We start from the raw sequence: 27,150 nt of genomic DNA on the forward strand, positions 1-27,150 counted from the left end.
TTCTTGTCAGATGGTGGCACATCTTGTCCAGAAATTGTCGTGACAGGTAGGCTTCAGCGAATTGCTCAGGTGTCGAATGACAGTGGCTAAGTGTCTGTGTGGTAAAGGGGCGAGCAGTCGGAAGGTCTGTGGGGAGAAATCCGTGACGGAGGAAAAGATGCCTCTTGGGGAGAATGTAGACAGAAGCTGAGGATAGAGATGTGGGGTGAGAGAATCGTCCGGCCAGTTCTGAGCGCTGCACGCCACACGCCCTGCCGCCGACTGTGGGGTTTTCAGGGCACTTTGTCACTTTTGGTGGAGTCAGTGTTCTCGTGGGGTCTGGTGAAGAGGCTCAGACCTGTGTCCTGTGACGAGAAGCCAAGTAGAGTCAGTGGGTGTGGACTAGGGGGGCTGCTGGGGGTCTCGCCAAGCTCATCACAGAGCTGGCGCCTGGGAGGAGGGGAGACCTCGGGGCCACTGTGGGTGATGTGGGCCCCCCCTCAGCTGTCAGGGTGTGGGGGTGCACTCCTGAAGCAGGCAGTCTGTGACCGCCCCTCCCAGGCTCTCATTCTCTCCCTCCCCCACTCCCCAACGCGTTAGCAATTCCAGACCCATGTGACCCTCTCTCGTATCAAAAGCTGCTCTCAAAACGGTCTGAAGGAGCAGCGTACGTTAGGTGGCCGAGCACATTGTCCTAAGAGGCACGTGTGTTTCTAACAAGCAGTGGCCCATTTGGAGAAGCTACGGCAGAATTCCTGGAGTGGAGCTGTGGGCGTCTGGAAGCCAGAGGGGGAGGGGCTGTCTTTAGGAGAAGGGTCTGTCTGGTGCTGTCCTTCCTGCCAGGACAGGTGGGGCAGGAGACATCCAAGGAGACATACTATCAGGCTGGAAACTTCATTAACTATTGACAGGTGGTTTGGGCTCCGCACTGCTCAGCGCTGGTTACCTGACAGTGGGGCTGGGAAGCAGATCGCAGAGGCTTCTGTGGGGCTGTGGCAGGGACTTCTCTGCCACAGGTGAGGTGTGCGGGCGTGACTGCGGCGTGGGGACAGATGGAAGGAAGGGAGGAAGGAAGGAAGGAAGGAAGGAAGGAAGGAAGGAAGGAAGGAAGGAAGGAAGGAAGGAAAGAAGGGAGGAAGGGAGGGAGGGAGGCACAGTGAGTGGGGTGCACAGGCCGAGGTTACTGGGTGGGCAGGAAAGAAGGGTGTTCCAGTTTCTGAGGGTTTAGGGCTTTGGGAAAGGAGAAAGAAGGGGAGACGTGACATGTCTGTCCATGGCTGGGACACTGGAGTCTGTCTTCCCGCCTGCTCGTCTGTGGGAGGGTGTGAGCATGGCTGCAGGGAACCTGCGTCAACCTCACTAGGCCTCGCCCCAGTGAAGTGGGCAGGGAGTGGGCAGAACAAAGGCCCTGGGGGGACCTTGAGGACGTGAGGATGTGGCTTCCTCTGTGAGACTCACAGGGGCCCCTGGGCTGGGAGGGGCCCCCGCAGATCCATGTGGGTGTCAGGAGGCACAGGCTCTGCTCAGTAGGCCTCTGCGGCCGTCGGGCTGGTCGGAGAAGTAAGGTTGCTTTCGGGTGGTAAGTGGGACAGCGGGTGCTTGGGACGCCTGATGGCTGACACATAGCCAGCTGTCCCCTGCTCTGTCCCCTGCAGCGTCTTCAGGAATCAGAAGCAGCAGTGTCCATCAGTCCTCAGTGGTCAGCACTGGCCACGTCCTCTGTCCTCCGTCCCATGCAGCGTCCCCATCGTCCTGCAGCTGCCAGCAAGCCCACCATGTGGGTGCTGGCAGCCCTCCTGCTCCTGGGTGAGTCCTCGAGGAGGTGACGGGGCATGAGGACTGCGGATGTGTGGAGGCATGTGGGCACGTGTGTGCCTGTGTGGGCACACGTGTGTGCATGTGTGTGTGCGCGCATATGCTGGGCGACGGGCAACCTCAACGCCAAGCAGTTCTGTGTCTCGGAGACCTAAGGAGGAAGGGGCTTCTCAGGCTGGAAAACAAGGCAGAAGGAACGCAGGACCGGATGCCTGTTGAGCCTTTCCGGTGCTCAAGAGAGGCCCTTCCTTCCCGTCGTCTCCAACATTCTCCTCCTTCCTCCTTTAATTCTTGTTTCACAGTTCCAAGCAGTGGACACGCTGGTGAGTCTTATGCTCCCCTCATCCCACCCCGCCCACGCCACCCCGAGTGACCTGCTTGTGTCCCCCACCTCTTGGCTGTCCCCTCCTCTGCCAGTCCTGTGACTCAGTCTGTCCATACGCACTTAGCAGCGGGCGCTAGTGGAGGGACTCGGTGTCCAGCCCATGTGGCCTCTCCCCCTGCGGGGATGGGTGTCGCGGGCTGGGTCCTGGAAGCAGGAGTTTCCTGAGACTGCCCCCCACCCCCAAACAATCTCTGCGCCCCTCACCGTGATCCCCTTTTCCACGTCGTCCCCTCCACACGCCGCAGCTGCGCTGGAGAAGCCCACGCTGTCTGTGCATCCGCCCTGGACCACCATCTTCAAGGGGGAGCGTGTGACCCTGCGGTGTGATGGGTACCACCCGCTGGTCGTGGCGCTCCGGCCCATCAGCACGCTCTGGTACCTGGGCCACCTGCTGCTGCCCTCGCACAGGAGAAGCATCGAGGTGCAGACTCCGGGGGTGTATCGGTGCCAGACACGGGGAGCACTCGTCAGTGACCCCGTCCATTTGTCTGTGTCCAATGGTGAGTGTCTGCGGGGGAGGGGCAGTGTGCCACTCCTCACGTGGCGCTGGCTCCGGTGCGAGGGGCCACTGGGCCACTGCCATCCAGGCAGGAGAACGGGGCTCTCTTGCATCTCTGGAGCAGGTGGGGGCTGCGTGGCCCTTCGTGAGAGGTGCAGTCAAGTTTGCCTGAGCCCGAAGGCTCCCTCCCCTCCTGCCGCAGCAAATACACATTTCTGTTTGTTTATGAGACTAGTTCTGAAGAGCAGAGGCTGCGAGGACCTGGGACACTGACAGATAATTGTGGGGTGAGGGGGTGGGGGGGCGAGCAAAGCAGGAAGAGTGAGGGTCCCTGGGCAGGCTGCTGCAGCTGTGAAGATCCTCTAGGCTGAGGCTTCTCTGAGCCTCCCATCAGAAGGTGGGTTCTGTCATTGTCCCAATAGTAGGACCGACCTCTGCTTGTCGTGGAGATCAGGACTGAATGACCGCATGTCATTAAAGGAAAGAGCAGCAGCTGAACAGAGCACTTAGTCAAAATTCTGTTACAAATATGTGCACCTGTGTCCTTAGGGGTCAATTAAGTGTCCCCCGCATACTTAAGGCTTTGACACAGGATAGAGAGATAACAGTGCTCTTCCTCGGGGCATAGGACTGGCTGCTGGGTGGGGGTGTGATGTCGTCGTCCGCTGCTGTTTGTGCTCAGAATTTAAAGGCCCTCACTCAGTGCTCAGACTAGCACTTATACACACATCATAGCCACACTCTGCGGTTTTTGGTTGGGCACAGACAGTGCGTGCCGATGAGACGTGGCCACAGGAGACAGTGGGCGCTGCTCGCAGCCCAGGGAGTGCCTCCCGGCTCTGGCTGGTCCCTGCAGAAGTCTTGCTGGGTGTGACACCTGTGATGGCACCGAGGGCAGGATAGTGCTATGTCGGCGTCCTGTGATGCCCGTGGTGATGTGTAGATGTGGGGTCATGCCAGGCACCTGGGGCTCCCCCCGGGGGGCATGTCAGGGAACTTTTCTGGGGGAGATATAGTCTAAGCCTAGGCCTGCAGGACGCGGTGAAGGGGTCTTCCTGGCTGAGGAAACAGCAGGTACAAGGGTCTGGGCTCCCAGCACGGCTCCCTAGGCGGGACTTGGCCTGTACAGGAGTGGAAGGTGTGTGTGTGGGGGTCAAGGATAGGAGGGGCAGAGGCTGAGACATGCTGGAAGGTAACGGGGCGGGTCTGGAAGGCCCTGAGCCGTCCTCAGCTGTTTAACCTGGATTCTGGTGGGCATTTGCCTTAGAGGCTGGGCCCACGTCTCCGCACCTTTGCCCCCCAGGGAGGGGAAGGAGAGCAGCTGGGCAGAGGAGACTGGGGGACCCAGGGCTGGACCTGCTCCTGGAGCCCTGCCGTCTGTGGTGACTGTCTAGATTGGCTCATCCTCCAAGTCCCCTACGCCGCGGTGTTCGAGGGCGACCCGCTGGTCCTGCGCTGCCGCGGCTGGTACGACAAGGCGGTCTACAAGCTGCACTACTACCGCGACGGCCAGGCCCTGCGCTACTTCCCCTCCAGCGCCAACTACACGCTGGCGCAGGCGCGCGCCAGCGACAGCGGGCTCTACCAGTGCTCCGGCACCATGCGCATCCCGGTGGAGAGCGCGCCCATGTTCTCCGCCAAGGTGGCGGTGACCGTGCAAGGTGGGGGAGGCCCAGGGCCCGGGGGGGCGGCGAAGAGCCTTGGGATTCTAGGTCGGGAGCCAGGTGGGGAAAGGGGGCGGAGGGTCACGTGGCGGATTCCTCTGCCAGACCACCCACAGACATCCCTGCTTCGTACTCTGTGGGGAACCCGGTTAGGGGGCAGCAGCAATGGTGGGGATCGCTGTGGGACTGGGGCGAGGCAGGCGCAGCGACCCCCTAGGTGGAGAACCCAAGCTGGGTGTCGGGCGGGCTGTGGTCCGGTGCCGCCCCTTTTAAGCCTTCCCTCCCTCGTGGCCCCGTTGCCCCGTTTCAGGAGCCTTTCCTCCTCCGCAGTTTTGGTCTCCTGGTGTCAAGGGGCCCGGCCGGCACCTTGGACAGCGGGTCGGGCTCCTGGGCCCCTGGCGCCGGCCTCACGTGCGTCCTCCGCCCCGCCCCTCCCCGCAGAGCTGTTCCCGGCGCCGGTGCTGAAGGTGGCGGGCCGCGCGGAGGCGGGCGGGGTGGTGGTGCGCTGCGACACGCGTGTGCACCCTCGCAAGCGCGCGGCGCCGCTGCAGTTCTCTTTCTACAAGTACAGCCGCGCCGTGCGCCGCTTCGACTGGGGCGCCGAGTACACGGTCCCCGCGCCCGAGGTCGACGAGCTGGAGTCGCACTGGTGCGAAGCGGCCACCGCCTCCCGCAGCGTTCGGAAACGCAGCGCGTGGCTGCAGCTCCGGGAGCCCGGTGAGTGCCCGCGCGCCCCGGGCTGCGCCCCTCCACCCGGTTCTCCCCGCCCTGCCTTCCCGGCCCTCCTCGCTCCCTCCCGGCCAGCCCGCCCCCAGCGCCCCCGAAGCGGTGGGACGACGCCTCCAGCCGCGCGCCCGGTGTTCGCAGGCTCGCCCACCGCCGCCCCCGGCCCGCAGGCCGCAGCCTTGGCGCCCGGGAACAGGCAGCTTTCCTTTCAAAAATCTCTGGTGTCCACGTCGGGCCTGTCGGTCACTTCCGTCCCTAACGCCACCTCAGTGGGGCTGCGGGTCCCCACCGGCAGAGTCGCCTCCGCAGCGCCAGCCGCCTGCGCTCCGCGGACGCCCCTGGAACAATCCCCGGGGTCCTTGAAACCCGACCTGGACCAGCTGCTCCGAGAAATGCGGCTGCTCAAGGGCCTTCTGAGCCGGGTACTCCTGGAGCTGAGGGACCCGCAGGCCTTCCCCGAGCGCGAGGCGACCCTCCACACCCCCCTTGCGCGCTCGGCTGAGGTCCCGGGAGCGGCGGAGACCCTGCAGACCCCCTCTGCGCGCTCGGCTGAGGTCCCGGGAGCCGCGGAGACCTCCGCTGCGGGGAGCTGAGCGGTGGCCCCCATGCCCTCTCCAGGCCTACGCGTCACCCAGGGCTCTCCCTCCGTATCACCCATACCTGGCAAAGCCATCTGCTTGCGGCCCTTTGTTCTGCTGTGGTTTTTCAGAAGCACATAAAGTGTGGCGGCGGGGATTTCAGTCTCGGCAGCATATTTGAGCAGCTTGTAACCGCAAGGCCTCCCCGGTCGCTTCCTTCCCCTCACAGAATTCAGGACAGAAGTGGGAAACTGTTATTGACTGCTTGGAAGTTTATGTTTGGAGGTTAGTTTAATCAGTCATCCTTAGCGATTCAGGTGACCCCTCCCCCCCCAGGACAGCCTGCGGCACAGGCCAGGTTTGGGTACTTGCGGTCATTAAGGAAACTGAGCCCTTTGGGACATTTAATATCAAGTTGTAATTATTAAGAATGAATTTCATGCTAATTTTAAAAAGGCTTTTAGTTTTAGAAACTAAAACAGTTCTATTTCTGTTGAGTTTATACCCTGGAAGTGCTGAGTTTGACTTAGTTTTAGAGGCGGAACGTTTTAGTCGGGCTTCCCATACCCCAGCCTGTAAGGGTCAGAGTTGGGTTAGTTCCTCCCCCCCCTCCGTGGGCCTCCGCCCCAGGCAGCAGCAGGCAGCCGTGCTCACTTTAGCCGTAAACAAGTGGCACCATCTGCATCCAGAAATCTCTTTGAAGCAAGTTTAAGGCAAATCCTCAAAATTGCTAAGTTGTAGTTTTTCGCAGTTATTTTGCTCCCTGAGGAGCCATTCCAGCACTAGCACACCAAGACGCACATGTGCACTGAGCCATGTCCCACCCTGCGTGGGGACTTGACTGTCACCTGAAGGAGAAAAGCAAGAGGCCACGTCGCCTGCAGTTCCAGGCGTGTGCTCCCTGCAGGGTCCATTTCCATGAGTGCCCCTGCCTTCTGGCACCCGGGTTCCCTGCAGGGCTGGTGCAACTGCTCCCCAGGGGTGTGGTTCTTCCTGGGCCGTGCCCTTTGTCAGCCCAGCTCCGAGTCCAGGCTGCCAGCGGCCAGCAACTCTGCCCTCCTCACTTGATGGATGGGGGGTCACAACGCAGTTTCCCAATTCTGTGCTGCCGGCCTCGTTCCTCATATTCTCCTCAGCGTTGCTGCTCACCGTCCCACAGAGTCATGAAACTCACAGGGAGGCCGGTGGGCACCATGCACATCACAGAGCCATGTGGCAGGTGCTCCAGGGAACACCACAGGGCCCAGGAAAGGCAGGCGGATCTGATCGGGAGGGGCGCGTCACAGTCCCCGAGTGGACATGTGCAGAGGGCCGAGCGACCGGGCGTGGAGGCTGGGGACGCAGATGTGTTTGTGGAGATGTGAGGGCCGCTGCATGTATGTAGAGCTGCATGTAAGTGGTGTGGCTGGAGAGCTGTGTGTGTTTTGAGGTGGGAGGGGCGTATCGTGGGAGAAAGTAGCAGGATGCCAACACATGGCAGCACGAAAGGACCAGAAACGGAAGCCTTGTTAAGAAGTCCTCTAACCTGTTGGATGCCTGGGTGGATGCCCCTTTCCTGGGGCATTGATGAGCCTTCCTGGGGGAGATACTCATTTAAAATTAGAAAAGGAAATAAAATAAGCTGATTTCAGGGTACGCTTGCTTATTCCCCAGAAGGTCTGTCCAGGCCCTTGTGGTCTGGGACTTTGTGGCTTTGACTAACAGCTCCCAGCTCAGCCCATTTCTGAGAACGCTCCACCCAGTGAGCCCTCTGTGCTGAGCCCACTCTACTCCCTCCTCCTGCTCTGTTCCCCTGGGGCTCCAACCACCCCTGATCTACACAGGAAGTGACTAGCATTAGTGCCAAGAGGTTTAGCGATCAAAGGATCTCAAATTTAAAAAAAAATCAGTCGATCATTTTGTAAGAGAGCAAAACAATGAAGTAGATTCTCACGGGAGAGCTGGTGTGGCTGCCCGTCCTCCACGCACACCCTGGCTGCTCACCTTCCTCTGTCCCGCCTCCCGGCTCCTTTGCCGCAGGAGATGTGGGTGGGACGATAAGGACCTATGTGCAAATCATTCATGACTCAGCTCTTCCTGTGCGTGTGCGTGTGCGCAGGTGTGTGTGGGGGGGCGGGGGGAGGATGTTGACTTTTATGTCCTCTAGACTGTTGGGTGTTTAAGGCCCCAGCTTTCACAGATAATGACCTCCCAGGAAGGCCTGCCCGAAGGAAATACCAGGAACCACCAGGCAGGCAGCTTGCTGGCCGTGCTGCTTTGGGGGAAAGGTGCTCATCCAGCTTCGCTCTGTGGTTCCAGCACACACTCGGGAAGGGAAGGCGAGCGAGCCCAGGCTGCTGAGAAGAGGCTTGGGCTCATTTCCCAGCAGCAAAGGGAACCAGGAGGAAGCTGCTTCTATCTGGTTCTCTGATCAGTTGTGTCTCAGACCCCAAAGCTGAGGGTGTCTCAAGCACCCCAGAGAGAAGATGGGCCGGGCAAGTCCCATTCAGGCTCAGTGTCACTCCCTCGTGTGCTCTCTGGGCCTCAGTTTCTCATCTTGCCTTTACTGGATGGGAAGACGGAGTTCTGTGAGTTAGTTCTACTCTCAGGACTTTCCCCCCGGAGGTTGGCTCAATCCTGTGGACAAAGTACAGGTTCCCTGTCGCTGCAGCCACCCTGGCCCTTGCCCGCCCCCAGCACACAGTCTGTCCCATGTCTGTGTGCCTCCTCTTCTGCAGGGGGCTCCTGAGGGAACGACAGACACATAAGCAGATTCTTTCTTTACTAGAGGGTTTAAGACAGGGCTGCTGAGGTGCTTAGAAGCACATAGGAAGCCCAACGTGGGGGCTCAGAGATCACTTCCTGGAGAGACGACATCTGCCAGTCCCTACTGATGGAGATGACACTGTTTCTAAGCCTTTGCTATTTCAAATTATGCTGCAATGAATATCCTATACCTACATCCATACATATGTGTGTGAGCATATCTGTGGGATAAACTCCTAGAAGTAGAATTGCTGTATCAGAGGATATGAGTCTTTTTATTTTAATAATTGTGGGCAAATTACCCCTCCAAGAGGTTGTACCAATGTGCACGTCCGCTAATTACACAGGAGAGAGCTGGTCTCAAGCACCCAGTCAGGAGAGCACCTCCTCACTTTGCTTAATTAGACCAGGGAACCTCTTGACCCTTCATGCACTGCTGAGCGCCCCCTGCTGGATCCTGGTGGCACGACAACCTCGCCAAGCCCCAGCCCAGCCCCACAACACCCCCGGCTACCCACTATTGCAGTGCTAACCCATCTTTCTGAGTGCCTGGCCAGCTGGTCCTCAGTTTACTAGGGGAAATGCACTCCTGCCTACAATTCCTTACTAAACGCCGACTTTGGCCAAGCGGAGCTCTTATTCTGCTCCAGATTATTCGAGTTCTTCACCACATTTTCAGCATGTACTACAGTTGGCAGGTAGGGACTCAGCTTGTTCCGCAGTCACGACACCTGCAAAGACCGTGGTCTCAGTGCTTGCATCCTGTTCATAACCGTCAGCGTGCAGCTCACCTCCGAGGGGGAGACGTGGTGCCCCCATGTTAGGCGTTTCCAGTGTAGAGGCGCCAGTGTCATTACAGGGACGTGGGAGGTGGCCATTGTGCTGTCTCACAGTAAGCTTGCGTGCAGCCCCAGCTGGAACAGCCACACTGAGTTGCTTTGCACCTAGAGGTGGCAGGAGTCAATAGTCTTGGGCTCCAATGTCACCTCGTACTTAGCAGCTGTGCAGGCTTGAGCAGGACACTGTCTCTGAAGCTGTTTCCTCGTTGTAGGATTGTAGGGACGCCCCGTTGCAGAGCACACTAAGAAAGGAAAGGCATGACCAGGTAACCACACAACGTCTTTCAGGCTTAATTAGAAGTAGAATTTTTAAAAAACCACCAATCACATTTACATATGCGTAAAAAGGAAAATGTAAGGAATTGCACTGGGTAAGGCATTCCTACAACTTCCCTTTGAGAGTCTGACTTTTCTGAATCAGTTTTTGGCTCAGATTTAGCAGTGCCCAAGTTTTCCCACTCTTGTAAGGGCCTCTTTCCTATGATGGACGTCAGGAAGATTGATTAGTTTTGGAAAAGAAGCTGTAACAAGAGTGGCAGTCATTGTGGCCAGACATTTAAGCTGGCTTGGTGGTTATCTGGAGCTAGCTCACTTTTTGAGTTCTGCTTTAGGAATGTTGCTAAACCCACCTGACCCCACCCCCCCCACGTCCTACGATGGTGTCACCGGTGTCACTGTTGTCTCTCGAAGTTTCTTCCAGCTGCTCACATCCATGCTGTAAATTGTGATGCTGGCACGTTAGTGTTCACGCTTCTGTAAGCAGTGAAAACTGCCACAGACAATGATAAGATGCATCCTGAGCGCAGAGATGTTAAAACGTAGCTTGGAAAAAATGTGTTAGAATTCATAAAATTCTAACACCCAAAAGGCACCCTGAAAACGAATCTAGGAAAGCAAATTTCAAAATGTTCAGAAAAAACTGGGGAGCCAGGGACTAAAGGTGGACATGTTTCAAGACGAATGGGAGGTCCTCACAAATCAGAAGGGACTTGAAAGGCTGTTTCTTTCAACCAAGAAGCCACTTCAGGAGACCTTGCTGAGCTCCGGCCGTGGGGCCACGCAGCCATTGGGCTTGACTTCTTGTGAGGACGGGGCCTCCCCAGAGCCCGAGGGAAGCCCACTCGATGTCTGGGCGGCTCTGCCACCCTGGAAGGTCCTCCTTGCAGATAATCAGCTAAGCGAGCTCGGTTTAACCTCTACCCACTGTACCTCCTGGGTGGGCAGGGCAAATCTCCCCGTGCCCTGCTTGGCCCTTCAGATATTTAAAGACCACACTTAGGTCGTGCTTAGGTTTTGTTAAAGGTCAACTTTACTTTTAACTGTTTTTTCAGTGTTTTCAACTCTTCTGATCCTGAGTTCCTTCTCTATCCTGGCTGTTCTGAGCGCATCGCCAGTGGCTGCATAGTTGGTTTAGGATGTGGGACCCACAACTGACAGCCGTTCCTCCGATGGGTGTGTCCGGGGACAATAAGGTAGGATCTTACTTTTATTTTTTACAACTGAGCAGTTGCCCTTGTGACAGGCTGTCCAGAGTGATGTTTCACTACAGAAGAGACACAGAACTCTGAGGCGGGGTCGTGGACTGCAGAGGAAACGGGGGAGGGCCTGGCCCTTGCCATTCAGACTCTGAAGTCACATGGAGGAGGTAAAAAGGGGTCAGGGTGGAGAGGAGAGAAGGTCTGAGAAGAGGAGTCCCCTTCACAGTTCTTCCTCCGAGGGCGGAGGGGCCTCAGGAGTGGGGCGAAGGCTGACTGGCGTTCCCTGCTTTCGGGGGACATGGAACTGGGCCTGACTCATGCCTGCGGACGCTGCGGTGAGCTGTGGCTGTGGGACAGAAGGGCCTGCGTTGGGATCAGCCTGAACTACAGAATATCCTCGGGCAAAGCCATGGGTGTGTGTATTTTCGTGGCCCATGAGAGATGGCATGGGGTTGTCTCGGTCCCTGAACTGCAAGGCCCCGAGGGTGGGTAGCCAGGGGCCCCGAGGAGCTGGAGGAGAGTCTGGGCTCCTGAGGGCTGAGGGAGGAGGTGCAAGTGAACACCTTGGAGAGAGTGCGGGACCAGAGTAGAACAGCCCAGGCGAACACCTCCCAGTGCCACACATGCCCACCTGACGGTGGGAGAGAGCGTGGCCTGCCCGTCTCAGAGCAGGAGGGCACCGCAGTAAGGACTTCCTGTCTCCTTCCCTGGCCTCCCTCCCTTCCTTCTTCCTTCCTTCCTACTTAGGTTTAGGTGGGGAGCAAAGGAAACAGATGCAAGTGAGGGGGGAGGAGATGTGGGGAGACAGGGAGAGAGGGACAGAGAGACGGAGAGAGGGACAGACACACAGAGAGACTCAAACTCCTTCCTCAAGCCGGGACCTGAGCTGCGTAAGGAGGACGACAAAGATTTGCCTTGAATGAATACTGGGCATCTGCTTCCCACCCAGGACTGGGCCTGCTAATGTATAAATGAAAGCGATGCTTGTGGCTTAAAACCATTACAGGACTAGCCATTACGAAGAGAAGCAGGGAAAATCGCAGGCCACGTGAAACTTGAACGCACCGAATCACCCAGAACTCGTCTGCAAACAAAGGCAGGCTGTCATTGCGTGGGTCTGGGGTGGGGACTGAGATTCTGCGTTTCTACCAACTTGCCAGTGCTGCTGCTCTGGGGACCACACTGTGAGTAGCAAGGTGCTAGGAGCCGGGGAGATGACCCCGCTGAATAAGGTTTAAATGGATTGTGAAAGATAAAAAAGCGGCATTTTGATCACGCCATGAATTGTGCTTTCAACATGCTAGTTGCCTACTTTATTTAAATTTTTAACCATAGCATTATTAACGAGTATAGTGTTATTAAATAAATATAACTGTATATATAAATACAACATATAAATATAAACATGGCATTACTATTTGGGAAACGTCATAGTACATAGGAAAATGTCTGAGTCTGTTCAGCTGCTATCCCACCCACTAGTGATTATAGACGTAACCACTGGTTAACAATTTGCTGTTCACTCTTCTAGGCTTTTTATAAAAAAGAACTTTAGAAGTATATTGTTACACTGACCAGGATTCAATTCTCTGAAGAACAGAATCCAGCTAGGAAGGAATTTACTGCATGGTATTTAGTGGCTTACAGAATAGTTGGGAGAGATGAAGAAACAGATTCTAGTTGGAGTTTTCAGCAACGTCTCCCAGTATTAGGCCACTAAGGGAATCGCAGTCTCTTCTGTGCTCAGAAAATCACCAGTTGAGGGCCACACAGCCACTTCTATGAGGGGACAGCCTTGGTAGGAAGGAAGCTACCTTGTCTGCTTGGGTCCCAGAAACGGATGCTTGGGACCGGCGTCTCAGCACACAGAGCCAGTGCCTGCATATGGGGACCTCTGCTGTCGCTGCTGCAGAAAAACCAACAGTCTTCTCAACCCGCTTTCCAGAGGACAGCCTCTGCTTCTCTGTCGCCCCCCATGTGCTGTCCAGGGCTTCAGAGTGGCCGAGCGGCGTGACACCCAGCCCGGGCTGCAGGTATGCAAGCCCTTTAGATCTGCAGTCCAGTGGGCAGGTGAAGTGGACGCTGACCCCTCCACAGACAGTGACGGGTAAGTGCTAAAGTTGACTGCGGTAATGGACCTAGGGGTTTTGACCAGCTTGTCAGTTTTAGAGGTCAGGAGGTGGAGAGCCAGAGGCCAGATGACCAGTTGGTGGTGGGATGGAAATAGAACTGGGCATGGAGGTCTGTGTGGCTCAGGGGCAGCCGCTTCCCCAGGACTCCAGCCGCGTCCATTGAGCCCATTGCCTGCAAACCCACCGAGAGATTGTTCGCATCTAAGGCACGTCTGCACCCCGAACTTATATATTTATGGAGTTCGTTGGGGGACCGAAGCACATAGCCTTATATCTATGTCTTTTGAATTTTGTCTTTGCTAGCTTAACAAGGCAATTTGGAGCCCAGTGCCCCTCTCCCAGCTGTAACACCTGCTAATTAGATAAGCGTGTCTTCTGTGCCCTAATCCAAATGACTAGAAGAAAAGTTGAATAAAACAGATTAAAGAAATCTGGGGGATGGCTGTCTCTCTTGGCTGCCGTTGGCCCACTTCTCACCTTTTCGGTGCAACTGCTTCACCAGTTACAACCACTCTATGGCACTAAGATCCAGCCCGTATTTGGTACATTGTCCACAGGGCGATCTGTCCACCTGCCTGGGAAGTAAGAGTCAGTGTTTAATTCCCCCTCACCCCCCACACTCCAACTGCCCCTTTGGTCATGTCAGAAAAGAACAGGCTATCAGGGCCTCTTCTTAGTAGCTCATGCTGGCCCCTAGTGGACGCTGACGCCACTGCTTTTTAAACTGAGATACAATTGACATGTAACATTATGTCAGTTTTGGGTATACAATGTAATGATTCAATATTTATTTTGATTAATATAGATTCAATATATATTTTGATTAATCAGCACAATAAGTTTAATTAGCAACCATCACCACACGGTTACAAAAAATGTTTTTTCTTATGGTGAAAACTTTTAGGATTTACTCTCCTAGGAACTTTCAAATATGCAAAACGGTTTTATTAATTATAGTCACCCAACAGCCAATACATAGTTAGTACAGCGACTTCTTTGCACAAGCACTTACAAGCCTTTTGTGCCGTTACCGGCTCTAGAATTTTGTTTTGGGCTGGAGGAACCCTACTGGTCTGATAGCTGGAAGGTAGAGAAGCATCTGGGGCTTATCCACTCTGTACCCAGTGTCCCCACGGAGGGATTCTGAGACCCTCTGTGAGAGGGGCTGGAAACATGAGGGCTGTGAGGGCCGTCAGAGCCTCCTCCCTCCCAGGCTGTGACTGTGTGACCGCTGTCAGGACTGGATGTGGCTGGTGGGACTGCACGTTGCCCCCGGACAGCTGTGATGTCTCAGAACAAATTGCCCCTTTGGTTAGACACATTGGTTGCTTTTAGTGAAACCATGTCGTGTCTTAGCCCTCATGCCATCTCCCCACCACCTTTCCAGCCCTTTCCCCTCGTCTCCTTCACCTGTGGGAAAGACCCAGCTAAATGCCACCTCTTGGAGAATTTCTCCCAGTTTCCTCCAGCCCAAATGAATGATTTTTTGTCTGAGTTCCCAACGTTTTGTTTGTACCATCAGTTAAACACATGGCTCGGGTAGCCGTACCCTTGCCCCTGTGTTGGAAACTTGACCCTCATCTCATTCTGTGTTGTACCCCTAGCGCTGAGAAAGAACTAGGAAACAGATAAAATTCAGGGGGTTAATTATGTAATTAAAAACTGAATCCCTTCGGGACCATATTGAACATCGAAACCTGGTATTTTTCTCTTATGGGGGGCAGTTTCCTCCTGCCAACTTGAATGTATGTAAATGGCCATGTCTATTTTCAGTTCTCATGGCTGGAGACGAGTAAATCACCGGTAGGAGTGAGCAAAGAATTACTGGGAGAGGGGAGATAGCAAATCTGAAACGTGTACAAGAAGCAGCAGAGTACACTTGAGGGGGAGGGGGGGCAACGAACAGCATTCTGAAGGATTTGGAAATATTCTGTGGACTGACCAGAAGTTAATGGCATTTCTGATTTTTATGGCTTAAAGTCCCTTAGGGGAATGTCCGAGCAGGCATTAACCAGCCTTGTCTTTTTTGGAAGCTGAAGTGCAGAGGCCTTACCTGCCTTGGTCAAGTCTCCAACATACACAGCAGAACCAAAGCCTAAGAGGAGGGTGCATGCGTTCAGGTCGGCCGCTCCTTCCATGACAATACCCTGGACATGTTTAGGCAGTGAACTTGGGGAGGGGGCCTGCATTCGTGTCGGTGGAAGAATGGCGGGGCAGGGGCTGTGCAGCTGTGACCATGCGACCCCTGGCATGGACTAGGGGGCATCCCGGTGTCCTTTGCCCCATTCATCTGACTCTCTGTTTACCAGTTTCCCCTCAAGTCAAAAAAGGAACTGAGAGTACAAGCCACAAATCACAGCCTGTTCCTGTATTTCTCAGAAGGCCAGCAGCAAAATGTGATGGTGTGCCAGTTGTTGGGGCGTGGCTGGGTCAGTGGACTAAGCTGTCCCTGCACGACTCCTTCCCCTTGGGCATCTAGTCCGAGTGTTTGTGGAGCTGATGTTATTTCCTCAGAATCTTGATAAAGTTGCAGACTCTCAATCAATGAGTGGACTTAGGGGTGGGCTTGTAGCAGCGCAGGTGGTGGGATCCATTTTCTCCTCAGTGTCACGCTCAGTGCCACCTCTGCTCAGCAGCTTCCTGAGCAGGGCCACCCAGCAGCTGTCCCCCGTGCTCGGGGGGTTCCGCTGAGGATGTCTGTCCATAAGTCACATCTCCCTAGTTCTCTGTACCTTGGCTGTAGTTGCTCCCACTGTGCAGACGAAGAAACGGAGTCCTACAGAAACCACATGACATCTAAAGGCGTGGGGTCACAGCTCGGTAGGTGCTTTGAATTCAGACCTAGGTTTTCTCTGGCTTCAGGCTGTGCCCATCAAGGCAGTGCCACACGTGAACTCCTCACTCTCCAGGCACCCACCTTCTGCTCACAAATGGACATAATAGTAATAGAATTATGTTATGATCACTCATTTATATCTTTGTCCAATATTTTTATTTGGGGGCCTCAAAGTACGTTTCATGTGTATCTTTGTAACTGTCCTACATCTTCTGTCCCAAACATTTACTGGTGACTCATTGGGTGTGGGAGGGCTTGGGCAACTCGCTGAGGACAGAAAGAAGGAACTTGTTTGGGGGCCATGGTCGGGAGGTGATGGGACAGAATAGGGGAAATTTCCCTGATATTGCTCAGCAAGTATTTTAAAAGATGAAAATGATAGTCGTACACGTGACTGCCAAGTTTCTGAGAAACAACCAGAGTGGGGCACCTAGGAGATGGTCAGGCCGTGTTACATAAGTGGGTGTCTTCTCAAAATGCAATTCACCACGTACTTGATGATCTCTTAGTAATTATAAGAATTTTTGCTTAATACATATTTATCAAGGTTGCAGGTTTGCTGGTGATAAAATGAACAGATAAATTGTACGCACGTGCGCGCGTGCGTGTGTGTGCTAATCCTAGAACAGAGAGCCCTTCTCGTCTTGACGGAAAGCAACCCAGATCGCTCTCTAAAGTCAGCATCCCTTCGCTAGGCCTAACGTCCTGCGTATCTTACAGGCCAGATTCATTTTCCCCTACATCCCAAGGGCGGTGCAGAAAAGACACTGTCTCCCCGGGAAGGCAAATGGTGCCACCTAGTGGCTAATAGTGCAAACACAGAAGCTGGAAAATGCGCTTCAGCCTCAGGAATGCAGGTGTTTTCATTGCCCAGCTGTTGATCTTGACTGAGCCAGGCAGGCTCCGAGCGTGCTCAGTAGCAACCAGACGTGTCGTCTACTCCCATCCTTGAAGGAGCTTAGCCATTTTAGGGATCTGAGGAAGGAAGCTCACTTCCAACAGAAAACCAATAAAGCCGAGGGAACGCTTAGGGTATTTAAAAAAAATGTCTAGGACATGACCCCTCAATAGTTTTTTCTCCTTTTTCCAGAATGTAAATATCTATAATTTCTAACAGTGAATAACTTTAATAATACTGGTTAAAAGAAGATAAAAACTACACGGAAAGCGTATAAAGCGTATCTGTCTCATGCAAGCCCCCAGGGACAACCACTGCTAAGAGTTGGATAAATATCCCGCAGGAGCTTTCATTTTGCCAAACAGGAAGCTCACGCAAGCGTTGGGGTGCAGGGTTTTGATTGGGGGCCAGTCACAGAGCCATGCGTGACCTGCGACAACTCGGCCTGCAGCCTCCAGAGGCCTGAGGGATCAGCGCGGCCCAGGCCTCTTACCAGGCAGCAGCGGTGGGCGGCGTCTCCAGGCCCATCTCCCGTCTCCAGGCCCCGGTGCAGCCACAGGCTGGGCCTCCTGGAAGCCGCCTGCTCTGGGACGTGCAGAGGCGCCCACCAGGGCCTGCTGGGCGGACCTCGCTGCACAGAAGCCTTTTATACGTGTGGCCGGGACACGGCCCAGGCTGACCGGGCCTTGGCTGTCTGTTCCCACCGGGCAGCTTTCTCGTGTATGTTCCACGCTTCTCAGGCAGACTTGCTTCAAACTAACTATTCTTCTCAAATCTGTCTTCACCCTCAGCATGTAGACTGGACTCTTCACCCAGAAGACAGAAGCCATCAGAAGAGAGAGCCTTTCGCTTCCTGCCGCCTCGCCCCCCACCCTTTCTCCCCCTTTCCTCTGGTTGGGGCGGAAAAGGCTAATTCTCCGGTTCACTCAAGGCCCCCTTTCTTCTCCCCCTCTGCGGGGACTTCCCTGTATCGAAAAGAGCCAGAAGGGACACGACGTGTCCCTCAGCTCCGCGTTCCCCTCTGGCTCCGCCCCATCTTTCTTGCAAAGACATTAGTATCTTCAAAACACATAGAACAGTGTATGTGAACAAGGGAAGGATTCCCGTACCAATAAGGAACCGGGCAAAGGGGAAAAGAAAGGAGAAAGTCCCAGGAGAGGACCTGCAAGGGCTCCCTAAGCATTGCAAGAAATGTTTCGCTTCAGACGCATCAAGCTGGGCGGCTGGTTCCGTTGGTGGGACCATCGTTTGGGATCTGAGTTCCGCTGCTCCTGCGGGAAGCCCACAAAGTCTCAACACTAAAAGCCGAGAAACTGCGTTTGGGGCGCGGGCGGGACGCGGGGGGCAAAGGCCGCTCTGAACCCCGCGGAGCTGAGCGCGGCGGCGGCCGCAACAGCACTTTCCCGAAAGCCCGCATTCCGCGGTCCGCCGGGTCCTCCGGGGGCGCTGCTACGCGTCCCGGGGAGGCCGCTCTAGCCGGGCCACTCGATGGCAGGCGCGGCCGCCGGCCCCTGGGCGCCGCCATGTTGGGAGCTGGGGGCTGCGAGCGCCCGGCCCGCCGCCGGGGATGCTGCAGGTGCGGCCCGGGCTGTACCTGGGCGGAGCCGCGGCCGTCGCGGAGCCGGGCCGCCTGCAGCGGGCGGGCATCACGGCCGTGCTTACGGTGGACTCGGAGGAGCCCGACCTCCAGCTCGAGGGCCTGCGGAGGCTCTTCGTGCCCGTGCTGGACAAGCCCGAGACCGACCTGCTGAGCCACCTGGACCGGTGCGTGGCCTTCGTGGGCCAGGCCCGCGCCGAGGGCCGCGCGGTGCTGGTGCACTGGTGAGTGGCCGCGGGAGGCGGGGGGCCCGGCGGGCGGGGGGCGCGGAGGGGTTGTTAGGTAAGTGACGGGGTCCGCGCCCCCGAGGAGCTGAAAGGCCGGCGCGAACCCCGCGGACTGCAGGGCCGACCCGGATGCGCGGCGCCGCCGAGGGGCCCGGCCTCGGGCAGGGGGTTTTCGGCGCTGGGTCGGGGGCGGGGTGCGCCGAGGACGCGGGGAGGCGGGGAGGGAAACGCCAGCACGTGCGGGGCCCCGAGCTCGCCCCCGGGGGAGGCCCGGCAGGTCGTAGCCCTGGCGCGAACCTGGGCAATCGTGGTGGGTATTTGGGAATTCGCAACAAGTGCCCTTCGGCTGGATCGTGGTGTCCTAACAGCTGACATTTATCGTCGGCCCTTTCACTGTGTGCCAGCACTTGTTCTAAATACGTCAAGGACGGAGGTAGTGAGAAAGTGCAAGGAGCTCTAGGACCGCGTCTTAATGCTCGAGCGGAGTTTAGATGGGTTCCGAAGCCGTCATAAAATTTAAAAAAAAGGTATAATTGTATTTGAATGGCTCATACATTCACATGGTTCAGAATTCAAAAGGAATAAGGAAATAAAGCGATACTTCTTTTGTACCGTGTGGTGTTTCAGAGGCAAAGCGTTTGAGTGGAAGCAGCAGACGGGTGGACCTGAACCTTACCTTTCATAGGGACTGGGGTTTTGTTTTAATTGTTGCTATTTGCTATTTTATTTTAAAGGTCTCTTTTTCAGTCACGCAGGAGTCAGTCGAAGTGTGGCTGTAATGACAGCTTTTATCATGAAGACGGACCAACTTACCTTTGAAAAAGCCTATGAAAACCTCCAGACTATAAAACCAGAGGCTAAGTGAGTTCTTTGTTAGAATAATAATTCTGCTTTTGTGGCGTGACTTTATTTATTTACAGAAAACCTAACTTTGTATTTGTCTTTACAGGATGAATGAGGGGTTTGAGTGGCAACTGAAATTATACCAGGCCATGGGGTATGAAGTAGACACCTCTAGTGCAGTTTATAAGCAGTATCGTTTACAAAAGCTTACAGAGAAGTATCCAGGTAAATAATAATTGCTAGGAGGTCTTTGGGCCTTTTCCAGGTGCTGTTTATATTCTGACATTAAACACTGCAGGTGCATTATCTTGCTTTCCCTTGAGACAGGTGCTGTTATTTCCTTTTGAAACTGTGGTTTAGCAAGAAGTAGCTTGTTCAAGGTCACAGAGATTGTGAGGGGTGGGCTAGGATTTGAACTCAGGCCATCTGTGCCCAGAACCCAAGGGCTCCCTCACCATGCTGTCCCGCCTCATCCTGATTTCTCAGCACTAGAGACTTTTGTTCTTGATTTTGTCTGAAAATGCAGAGTTGATTCCAACTAATGGATACATTTTAATTGTCATGTAGAACTGCAGAACTTACCTCAAGAGCTCCTTGCTGTTGACCCAACCACCTTTTCACAAGGATTGAAAGATGAAGTTCTCTACAAATGTAGAAAATGCAGGTAAAATATTCTGTATCTTCTGGAGATTTAATCTTGTCTCAGTAGAGCTGAAAAGCACTGAAAGTTTCAGTTTCTTAAATCTCTGTAGGAAGAATTTATTTAATTGAAAAATATAGACATTTCAAATTCAAATCTGCTTTCAAAAAGAATGTAAATTCTTAGAAGTAAAAGCAATCAGGTTACTTGTAGAGATGATGGAAAATTACAGTAGCAGAACCAATGTTGTATTATTTTGTCCTGTAAGAAGTACTGCACATTTTATCGATTTTTTTCATTTTTGGAAGTCATTCATGTTTTTGTTTGTTTGGGGGTTGCAGGCGGTCTCTATTTCGAAGTTCTAGCATTTTGGATCACAGTGAAGGAAGTGGTCCTGCAGCCTTTGCCCACAAGAGGATGGCAGCGCCCCTCATGCCGGTCACAGGGAGCCAGGCCCAGTGTACATCCTATTTCATTGAACCTGTACAGTGGATGGGATCCGCCTTGTTGGGGGTGATGGATGGACAGGTGAGGGCACATTCTGTTTTCTATGGTTTCATTAAATCATCTCTTGTCTGTTCCTTCTTGCATTTTAAACCATATTTTAACTAGTGTTTCCTCCACCTTAACTACTTTCTTTCTGAAGAGTCTGTCTTTCTAGTGTAGACAAGAATCCATCAAAAATTATTAAACAAAAACCAGCTGATATAAGTAGTAAACCACTTTTGGTTGAGAGCTGTTGGTCTAAGTTAATTCTTTTTAGTGCTATAAATACATCGGAAGAAAACACATTTGTTAAGCATTTTTGGATTTATCTATTTTTACTGGAGTATGTTTGTTTTTCCATAGGCAGGAATCAGTTAATGTCAGTTAGTAATAGAACATGAGAGTCCTAACATGTTTTCTTACCCTTTAGCCATGATGGATTTCAGTTTGAAATCTTACCTTGCAGACTGATTTAAAAGCCAATATGTATGCGCGTCCATGAAACCTCTGTTTCATGTCTCAGGCTTCACCTTTCTCCCCTCATGCTGGAATTAGTGTCCCTCCTCTAACCTTCCAGGGTATAGCATGTCTCGCTCACATTACTGCATCCCACCATCTGTTACAGTAAATTGCCATTCCGTTTTATCTCACCATTAGCTAGCTCATAGACTTCTTGAGGGTACGAGCCCCGCCCTGCTTTTATATCCTGTATTGCCAAAGAAAATTGTTTGGTACAAAAGTGAATGAATGAGGTAACACATTTGCTTTGTTTCAGCTTCTTTGCCCCAAATGCAGCGCCAAGTTGGGTTCTTTCAATTGGTACGGTGAGCAGTGCTCCTGTGGTAGGTGGATTACACCTGCTTTTCAAATCCATAAGAACAGAGTGGATGAGATGAAAATGCTGCCGCTTTGGGATCACAAACAAGAAAAATAGGAACTTGTGACCTTTGACAGCTCAGAAAGCAACTTGCCGGTGATACCTTAGCTTCTTGTCATTCATGGGAGAGAGTCTAGTTGTTAGACCATCAGCACTTCATTTGCAAGGTGGGAAGATACCATCACTTGGTGTGACTGGGAAACTTCGGGTGGAATACTCAATATGGAAATCAAAAGTTTGTAATCATGTAAATTATACTTTATTTGATATAAATCTCCTATGACTCAGATACTTTGTTTCATATTTTAAAGAATTCTGATTTTTGGAATGTTACTTACCTGATCTTGAGGTCTGGATGGACAAAAGTGTGTACAAAAATTGGAAACTATCATGTTTAAATAGGTATTCTTTTATTTTTAGAAATGTAAAGTAGACTTGTTTGGCTATATTTTGATGTTTGTTTCTCTTTCTCGCTTCTAAGAAACATTAATCTGCGTGTATCTGGATTTTTCTTGGGAATGTGGAAGGAAAGACCATCAGGAAAACACTAAGATTTGGTTTTCCTATTACTGTTCAGGAATCCCAGTTACCTAAATTTTTAGAAAAGAGTATTCAAGGTATCTTTTAAAGTAATCCACTTGAAGAAATGTATTAATGTGAAGTTGTTTCCAATGATAAAGAAAATAAGTGTGGAGTAATTACATGCAACTGCCTTTTAAGCCTGCTATATTAGAGTGCTGGAAAAGGTAAGATGTCCAGATTAGCTTTTTTAACACCATCTCTGGAAACTGGAATGTATTTTACTCGATACCAATGGTTAGAATTGGACCTAATTAGATACCTGAACACTTACATGAGATCAGCATTAGGCAATAAAGAGAAATATTTTAAGACATATTGCATATTTACACATGTATCTATTGTATATAGACACCAAAATGGGCATTATTTGAAATGCAAAAAAAGTGTGAAAATGATCCTCTTAAAAAACTGCCTCATTTAATTTTTGAAATGTGTGGGAGTGTTACAGATGATTCGTGAGACTCAACATGGCCTGAAGCCTTTGGCAACTGTCATGATTTTTTATGAGAAAAACTTTCTCCATTTCTTAGCTGTCACAGTATCTGTTCACCTTTTTGCTTCATTATACGTTATCTAGAAATCTTTTTAAAATAATTGGGTTGAGCCCATGTGAAATTGCTGCCTTTGTAGGTAAAATGCAGCTGTTACAGCAGTTCATGTGGCTCACATTAATACATAACATCACATACTAGCATCTAGCAGAGAAAATTACTTAGCTTTTATTTGAATTTACATTTGTCAATTCGGTAAATGCTTACTGAGCACCTATTGTGTGCATAGTGCTAGGTGATACTGTGAACAAACTAGATAAAACCCTTGTAATTTATATTTGACTTAGGAGAAATAGACAAAATAATACGTTTTGAAAGATAGTTGGTATGTGCCAGTGAAGAATGATTTGGGGGAAACTTGTCTTTATGTAAATTTTGAAATTTTATGAAACATCCACCATGCAAAATTTTCAGATTTAAAGTCCTTTACTGTTTTCATAAAAAAAAAAAAAAAAGAAGAAAAGAAAATGTGTAAAACAAAACTATAAAACAATGAAAAAATATCTTAATGACCTCAGGAGCCAGAAGGATTTCTTTGGCAAGATACAAATAGCAGAGATCACCAATAAAAGATTGATATATTTGACTACATTGAAATGAAAACTTAGAGGACAAGCCACCACCCCATAGACAAGTGTCAACCTGGGAGAAGGTATTTGCAACATATGTACCAGTTAAAGGAGCAGCAAGCTAGTGTTGGTGAGAATGAGGAGCTGAGGGAACTCATCACTGCCAGAAAGGGTGCAAACGGGCATAATTTGGCAAATAGTGACTGTCCTACCCTGAGCCAGCATATGTCTCCCAGGCACTTGCCTGTGTGCGCGAGGAGATTCATACAAGCACGTGCTTTATGTAACAGTAAGAACGGAAACAATTCAAATGTCCGTAGGGAAATGAAAAGAGAAATTGTGATATAAAGGTATATTCGAGGAAATACCATATGACCGTTCAAACACGGATAGGTCATCAAAAAATGAGAAAAGTGATTTGGAGGACAATATACCTTTATGTGAATTTTAAAAACCTCAAACAGCACTAAATGTATGCCTCTGTAAACATGGTAAAAGTGAAAATCGACTTGAATAATAGAAGTTGCTTCTGTGGAGGGAGGGAAATGAAGGAGAGCGGAGGAAAAGCAGTTCAACTTTATCTGTAATGTTTAATTTCTTACGAAAAATCTGAAGCGAAAATGCAAAATGTTAATGCTTCTTACTGTCTGGTGATAGGTAGACAAATGCATGTTTCGTAGTTATCAGCACTTTTTGAATAAAAGACAATTCATGAGAATAAAAAAAAAAACCTCCCTGGAGTTCAGTCATGGTGATTTTTAAAAAGACTAAGGTGTCTGGTGGATCGAGAATCGAAGACTCTTGCTGGTTTTATTTTAGTTTTTATGTCAGTGTTTGAATTTGCAGTGAGGTGAGAATAAAAGTTATAAATTCACCCCGGTGAACACCGTTGAACGGTGTTGGAAGGACTCCGGTTCGGGACCGGGCACCTGGGGGGCCCTTTGTGGGCGGGGTCCAGGGCGGCTGTGCGTCGCGGGTGACGTCACGTGGGAGCCGCCCAGCCGGGGCGCGGAGGGTTCTGGGAAGCGTCTGGGTTCCGTAACCATGGGAAAGGCCGCCCTGGGCGCCGAGGGACACGTGTGCTTAAGGCAGAGAGTTTTAAATGTCCCTCGTGACCGGGCGGTGCGTAAACACACCGCCTGCCGCCGCGGTCGCCGAGCCGTCGGGCCCAGCCCAGCCCAGCGGTCGGCGGAGGTCGGGAGGCGCGGGCGTGTGGTGAGCGAGGCGGCACCTGCGGCCGGAGTCCCGGCGAGTGGGACACGCGCGGCGGGGCGTGCGGCCGCCTCTGCCCGTCCCGCTCGGCAGGCGAGCCGAAGCCCCGGGCGGGCCGCCGCTCGTTGCGCCGCCCGGCGGGGGCAGCAGGGCGCTCGGGGCCGGCGTGGACGCGGACGGGCTACCGGCCCTTCTGTCGCCACTGACGTGTCCCGCTTTCTCCCTTTGGGACAGCGGGACGGGGAGTGCGGCGACCCCGGAGCGGGAGCCCTGCGCCTGGCCCCGTCGGAGCCCCCGGCCTCGGGCGCCGGCCCAGCTCGCGAGCGACCCCCGCGCGGGAGGCAGTTTGTCCGCCTTCGGCCACCGTCCCGGCCGCGTTGCGGCGCGTTTCGTGTGCCGGCCGCCGCCGCCCGGACATTAGTCACCGAGTTCCGGGGCCGGTGGCGTCGCCGGCACCATGGAGTCGCCCTTCAGCCCCGGACTCTCTCAGCGGCCGGATGAGGACTGGGGTGAGTGGGACGCGAGGCCGGGCCGGTGTCCTGCGTGGCGCCCGGACGCCGCGCGCGGGGTCGGCCCTCAGCTCCGCCGGGCTCCGGGGGCCTGGGCCGGGCGGGCGGGGAGCCGTGTGGCGGCAGCGAGCCCGGAGCCTTCCTGCCCCTCGCTCGCCACACGCCCGCTCACAGCCTCCGGGCGTCAGTGCGGACTGGGGGCGGCGCGGGCCCCGCTCCTCGGCGTCGCGGCCGGGGACCCAGGCCGCCGCCCTCGTCTCCCGTGGGACCCTCACTCTCAGCAGCCAGAGCGTCATCCCGGCTCCACTGCGTGGCCTGCAGCCCTCGCTGCTTTTCCGAGGGCGCGACTGCTGCTTCGCCGACGCCGCTCAGGTGCGGCCCTGCCCCCGGGAACGGGCCCGGCCTCCCCCTTGGATCCGCTGACGCGCCTGGTCGACCCCCTTTAGTTCTGATAACGTAGGTGCTCAGCGAGGGGGGACTTCGCAGGCGCCGGAATGAAACGCTACGGCCTTCTCAGTGGAATGTGGATTCTTTTTTGACAGTTGCTATTTTGAATGTTCAAGGACTTCACCGATTTGATTTTTTTTCAATATTAGAAGTTGGCCAGTTAAATTTAAAAGTCAAATTATGTAATAGTGTTTCTTGTGACTCTAACAACTTTGAATAATTTAACTGAATTGACTAGCTCAGAACAGCCTGCGATGGGACGTGCTTTTTCTCTTTACCTTGGGTAGTGAAATTTAGAGCCAGGGCGCAAACATTTTCTGGGACGGTCCAGATAGTAGACATTTCAGGCTTGTGGTCCTGTGGTCTCGGTTGCAACTACTGGACTCTGCGGTTGTGGTACCACAGCCATCGTGACATTGTCCTCTATCCTCCCTGCAGACACCCAGGTTTAGAGCTCCCCTGGCTGTAACATCCTGTCTCTGCCTCCCTGTTACAGTTGTCCGCTGATTCCTGGTTCACTCTTCTCAGCTTGTGGAAAATTCTAGCTCCCAGCTTCCTGTCACTTTCTCTGATTCTTGGGTGACTCCAGTGTCCTCAGGGCGGCCCTTCCGCCGCCCTGAGCTCCGTGGTCTTGGCTTGCACCCTGTCTCAGCCATTCCCTCCCTGAGGACGAGCCCAAACCTTGTCATGACCAACAGCACACGCTCAGGCCAGATGTGCCCTCGGACCTCCACCTCCTGTCTCACCAGCGGCCCTTTGCTGTTCCAGTGGCGAGGGCCCCTTCTCTCCAGCTGAGACTCGGCTCTCCCTCCCTGTGTCTCACTTCCCCTCGCGCAGTGGATGGTCCTGGACAGTCACGGTGACCATTCCGTCATGCTCTCAGCGCCTGTCTCTCTTGCACAGACCGCAGCCGTGGTTGAATCCAGTCTTCCTGCTCCGCACCTGCACTCCTCGCTGAATGTGGCTGCAAAAACACCTGGCCATGCTGACTGGTCTCCCTTTAAATCTACGGTCCTGACCTGAAATAGGCCTTTACCTGGTGTTATCTGGAGGGTCACATTTGCTGGGTCCTCTCACTCTCCCACTCCGATGATTCTTTGATAGAGTTTCTTCTCTCTTCAGCCCCCCTACACCTCCTCCCCCAGCCTCTGAGGCAGAGGCGCTCCCCCACGGTCTCCCACCCCCTCACCTACGCGCCTGCCAGCACATTTGCTTCTCTGGTGCTGGGAGTGGTGGCCTCTTGCTCTCGCCTGAGCCTCTCATCCGTGGGTGCTTGAGACCCCGCCCGCTTTCTTGCAGAATGCTGCTCCACCTCCTCTGGCCCTGCCTCCTGCATCACTTCCCTCTCCACCCGGGCATCTCTGTCAGCTGACACACTGGGGTTGCTTCTCCTTTGCAGCAGCTTTGCATTGGTTGTCATAAACACTGCTGGAGTTTGTCAGTAATAGTAGCAACTAGTGAGAAACCATAACAGTGCTGGCGTGGGGCCGCCGTGCGTACTTGTTGTCAAATGGCGAATTGACACTTCATCTCTATTCTTTTGTCCACAGATTCTGCTCTGTTTGCTGAACTTGGCTATTTCACAGACACCGACGAGCTGCAGCTGGACGCAGCAAGTGAGACTTACGTATGTATTTACTGGAGGAGGAATACTGACTAATGTGGGGTTTCATTTGTACCCTAAGGATTGCTAGAAGGCTTCAGGGTAACAGGTTCAGGCCAGTTACTTAAATTTAAATAACTTAGCACCAAGGAGGAAAGTTAGTAGCCATTTTGCAGTCAGTAAACTCAGGATTGTACAAACTGCTCTGGTCTTGGTGTGAGAAGACTTGTCTTCTAAGACCACCTTGGGCTCAGGTGGGTGACTTTGGAGGAGTCACTTAACTGCCTGCTGTCGCTTTTGTAGAGAACTTTGCTGCATATGGGCCACGGTGCTGTGGGGTTCACATGAGTCACAGACCCCGGCAGATAGAACTGAGCAGCTTCCTTTTTCAAAGTTACGTATCCTTAGTGTAGAATGCTCTGTACCTCAGCTG

The 27,150-nt window shown here is 53.2% G+C and overlaps 4 protein-coding genes across 14 annotated transcripts in view; all 4 read left to right on the forward strand.

The window, feature by feature from the left end:
* Nucleotides 1-299: 299 nt before the first annotated feature.
* FCRLB (Fc receptor like B) lies at nt 300-12,815 on the forward strand. Of its 8 annotated transcripts, XM_074322389.1 has the most exons (7): nt 300-995; nt 1,635-1,785; nt 2,097-2,117; nt 2,425-2,679; nt 4,073-4,339; nt 4,784-5,059; nt 5,210-5,770. In XM_074322389.1, the coding sequence occupies exons 2-7, from the start codon at nt 1,713-1,715 to the stop codon at nt 5,659-5,661; spliced, it is 1,344 nt and encodes a 447-aa protein (XP_074178490.1). In that variant the 5' UTR covers nt 300-995; nt 1,635-1,712; the 3' UTR covers nt 5,662-5,770. The 8 variants fall into 8 exon arrangements, 5 of the variants coding, with proteins under 5 accessions (XP_074178490.1, XP_074178487.1, XP_019568535.2 ...); XM_074322386.1 differs by lacking the exon at nt 300-995 and having other exon boundaries at nt 1,105-2,117; nt 5,210-5,571; nt 5,623-5,770; XR_012492940.1 differs by lacking the exons at nt 300-995; nt 5,210-5,770 and adding exons at nt 10,562-10,702; nt 10,780-10,886 and having other exon boundaries at nt 1,114-2,117.
* Nucleotides 12,816-18,132: 5,317 nt separating this feature from the next.
* On the forward strand, nt 18,133-23,686 carry DUSP12 (dual specificity phosphatase 12). Its single transcript, XM_074322392.1, is given in 7 exon segments — nt 18,133-18,395; nt 19,146-19,259; nt 19,348-19,466; nt 19,809-19,905; nt 20,223-20,409; nt 21,143-21,272; nt 21,275-23,686. Coding segments are annotated over 7 exon segments (945 nt in total). The 5' UTR covers nt 18,133-18,141; the 3' UTR covers nt 21,319-23,686.
* Nucleotides 23,687-23,972: 286 nt separating this feature from the next.
* The window catches only part of ATF6 (activating transcription factor 6), a 93,080-nt gene continuing 89,902 nt past the window's right edge, over nt 23,973-27,150 (forward strand). The window contains exons 1-3 of one of the 4 annotated variants that reach the window (XM_074322379.1): nt 23,973-24,068; nt 24,393-24,667; nt 26,665-26,741. In XM_074322379.1, the coding sequence (XP_074178480.1) occupies nt 24,616-24,667; nt 26,665-26,741 (129 nt within the window). In that variant the 5' untranslated portion in view covers nt 23,973-24,068; nt 24,393-24,615. Of the gene's footprint in view, nt 24,668-26,664; nt 26,742-27,150 lie in introns of all 4 variants that reach the window. The other 3 variants (XM_074322377.1, XM_074322380.1, XM_074322376.1) reach the window with 3 other exon arrangements.
* Nucleotides 24,880-27,150, forward strand: part of LOC109435251 (uncharacterized protein C1orf226 homolog) — a 244,108-nt gene continuing 241,837 nt past the window's right edge. The window contains exon 1 of the mRNA XM_074322384.1: nt 24,880-24,910. The gene's annotated coding sequence lies outside the window, so the exon portion shown is untranslated. The remainder of the gene's footprint in view (nt 24,911-27,150) is intronic.

This window comes from Rhinolophus sinicus, linkage group LG17 (assembly GCF_036562045.2).
Source record: "Rhinolophus sinicus isolate RSC01 linkage group LG17, ASM3656204v1, whole genome shotgun sequence".
Lineage (NCBI taxonomy): Eukaryota > Metazoa > Chordata > Mammalia > Chiroptera > Rhinolophidae > Rhinolophus > Rhinolophus sinicus.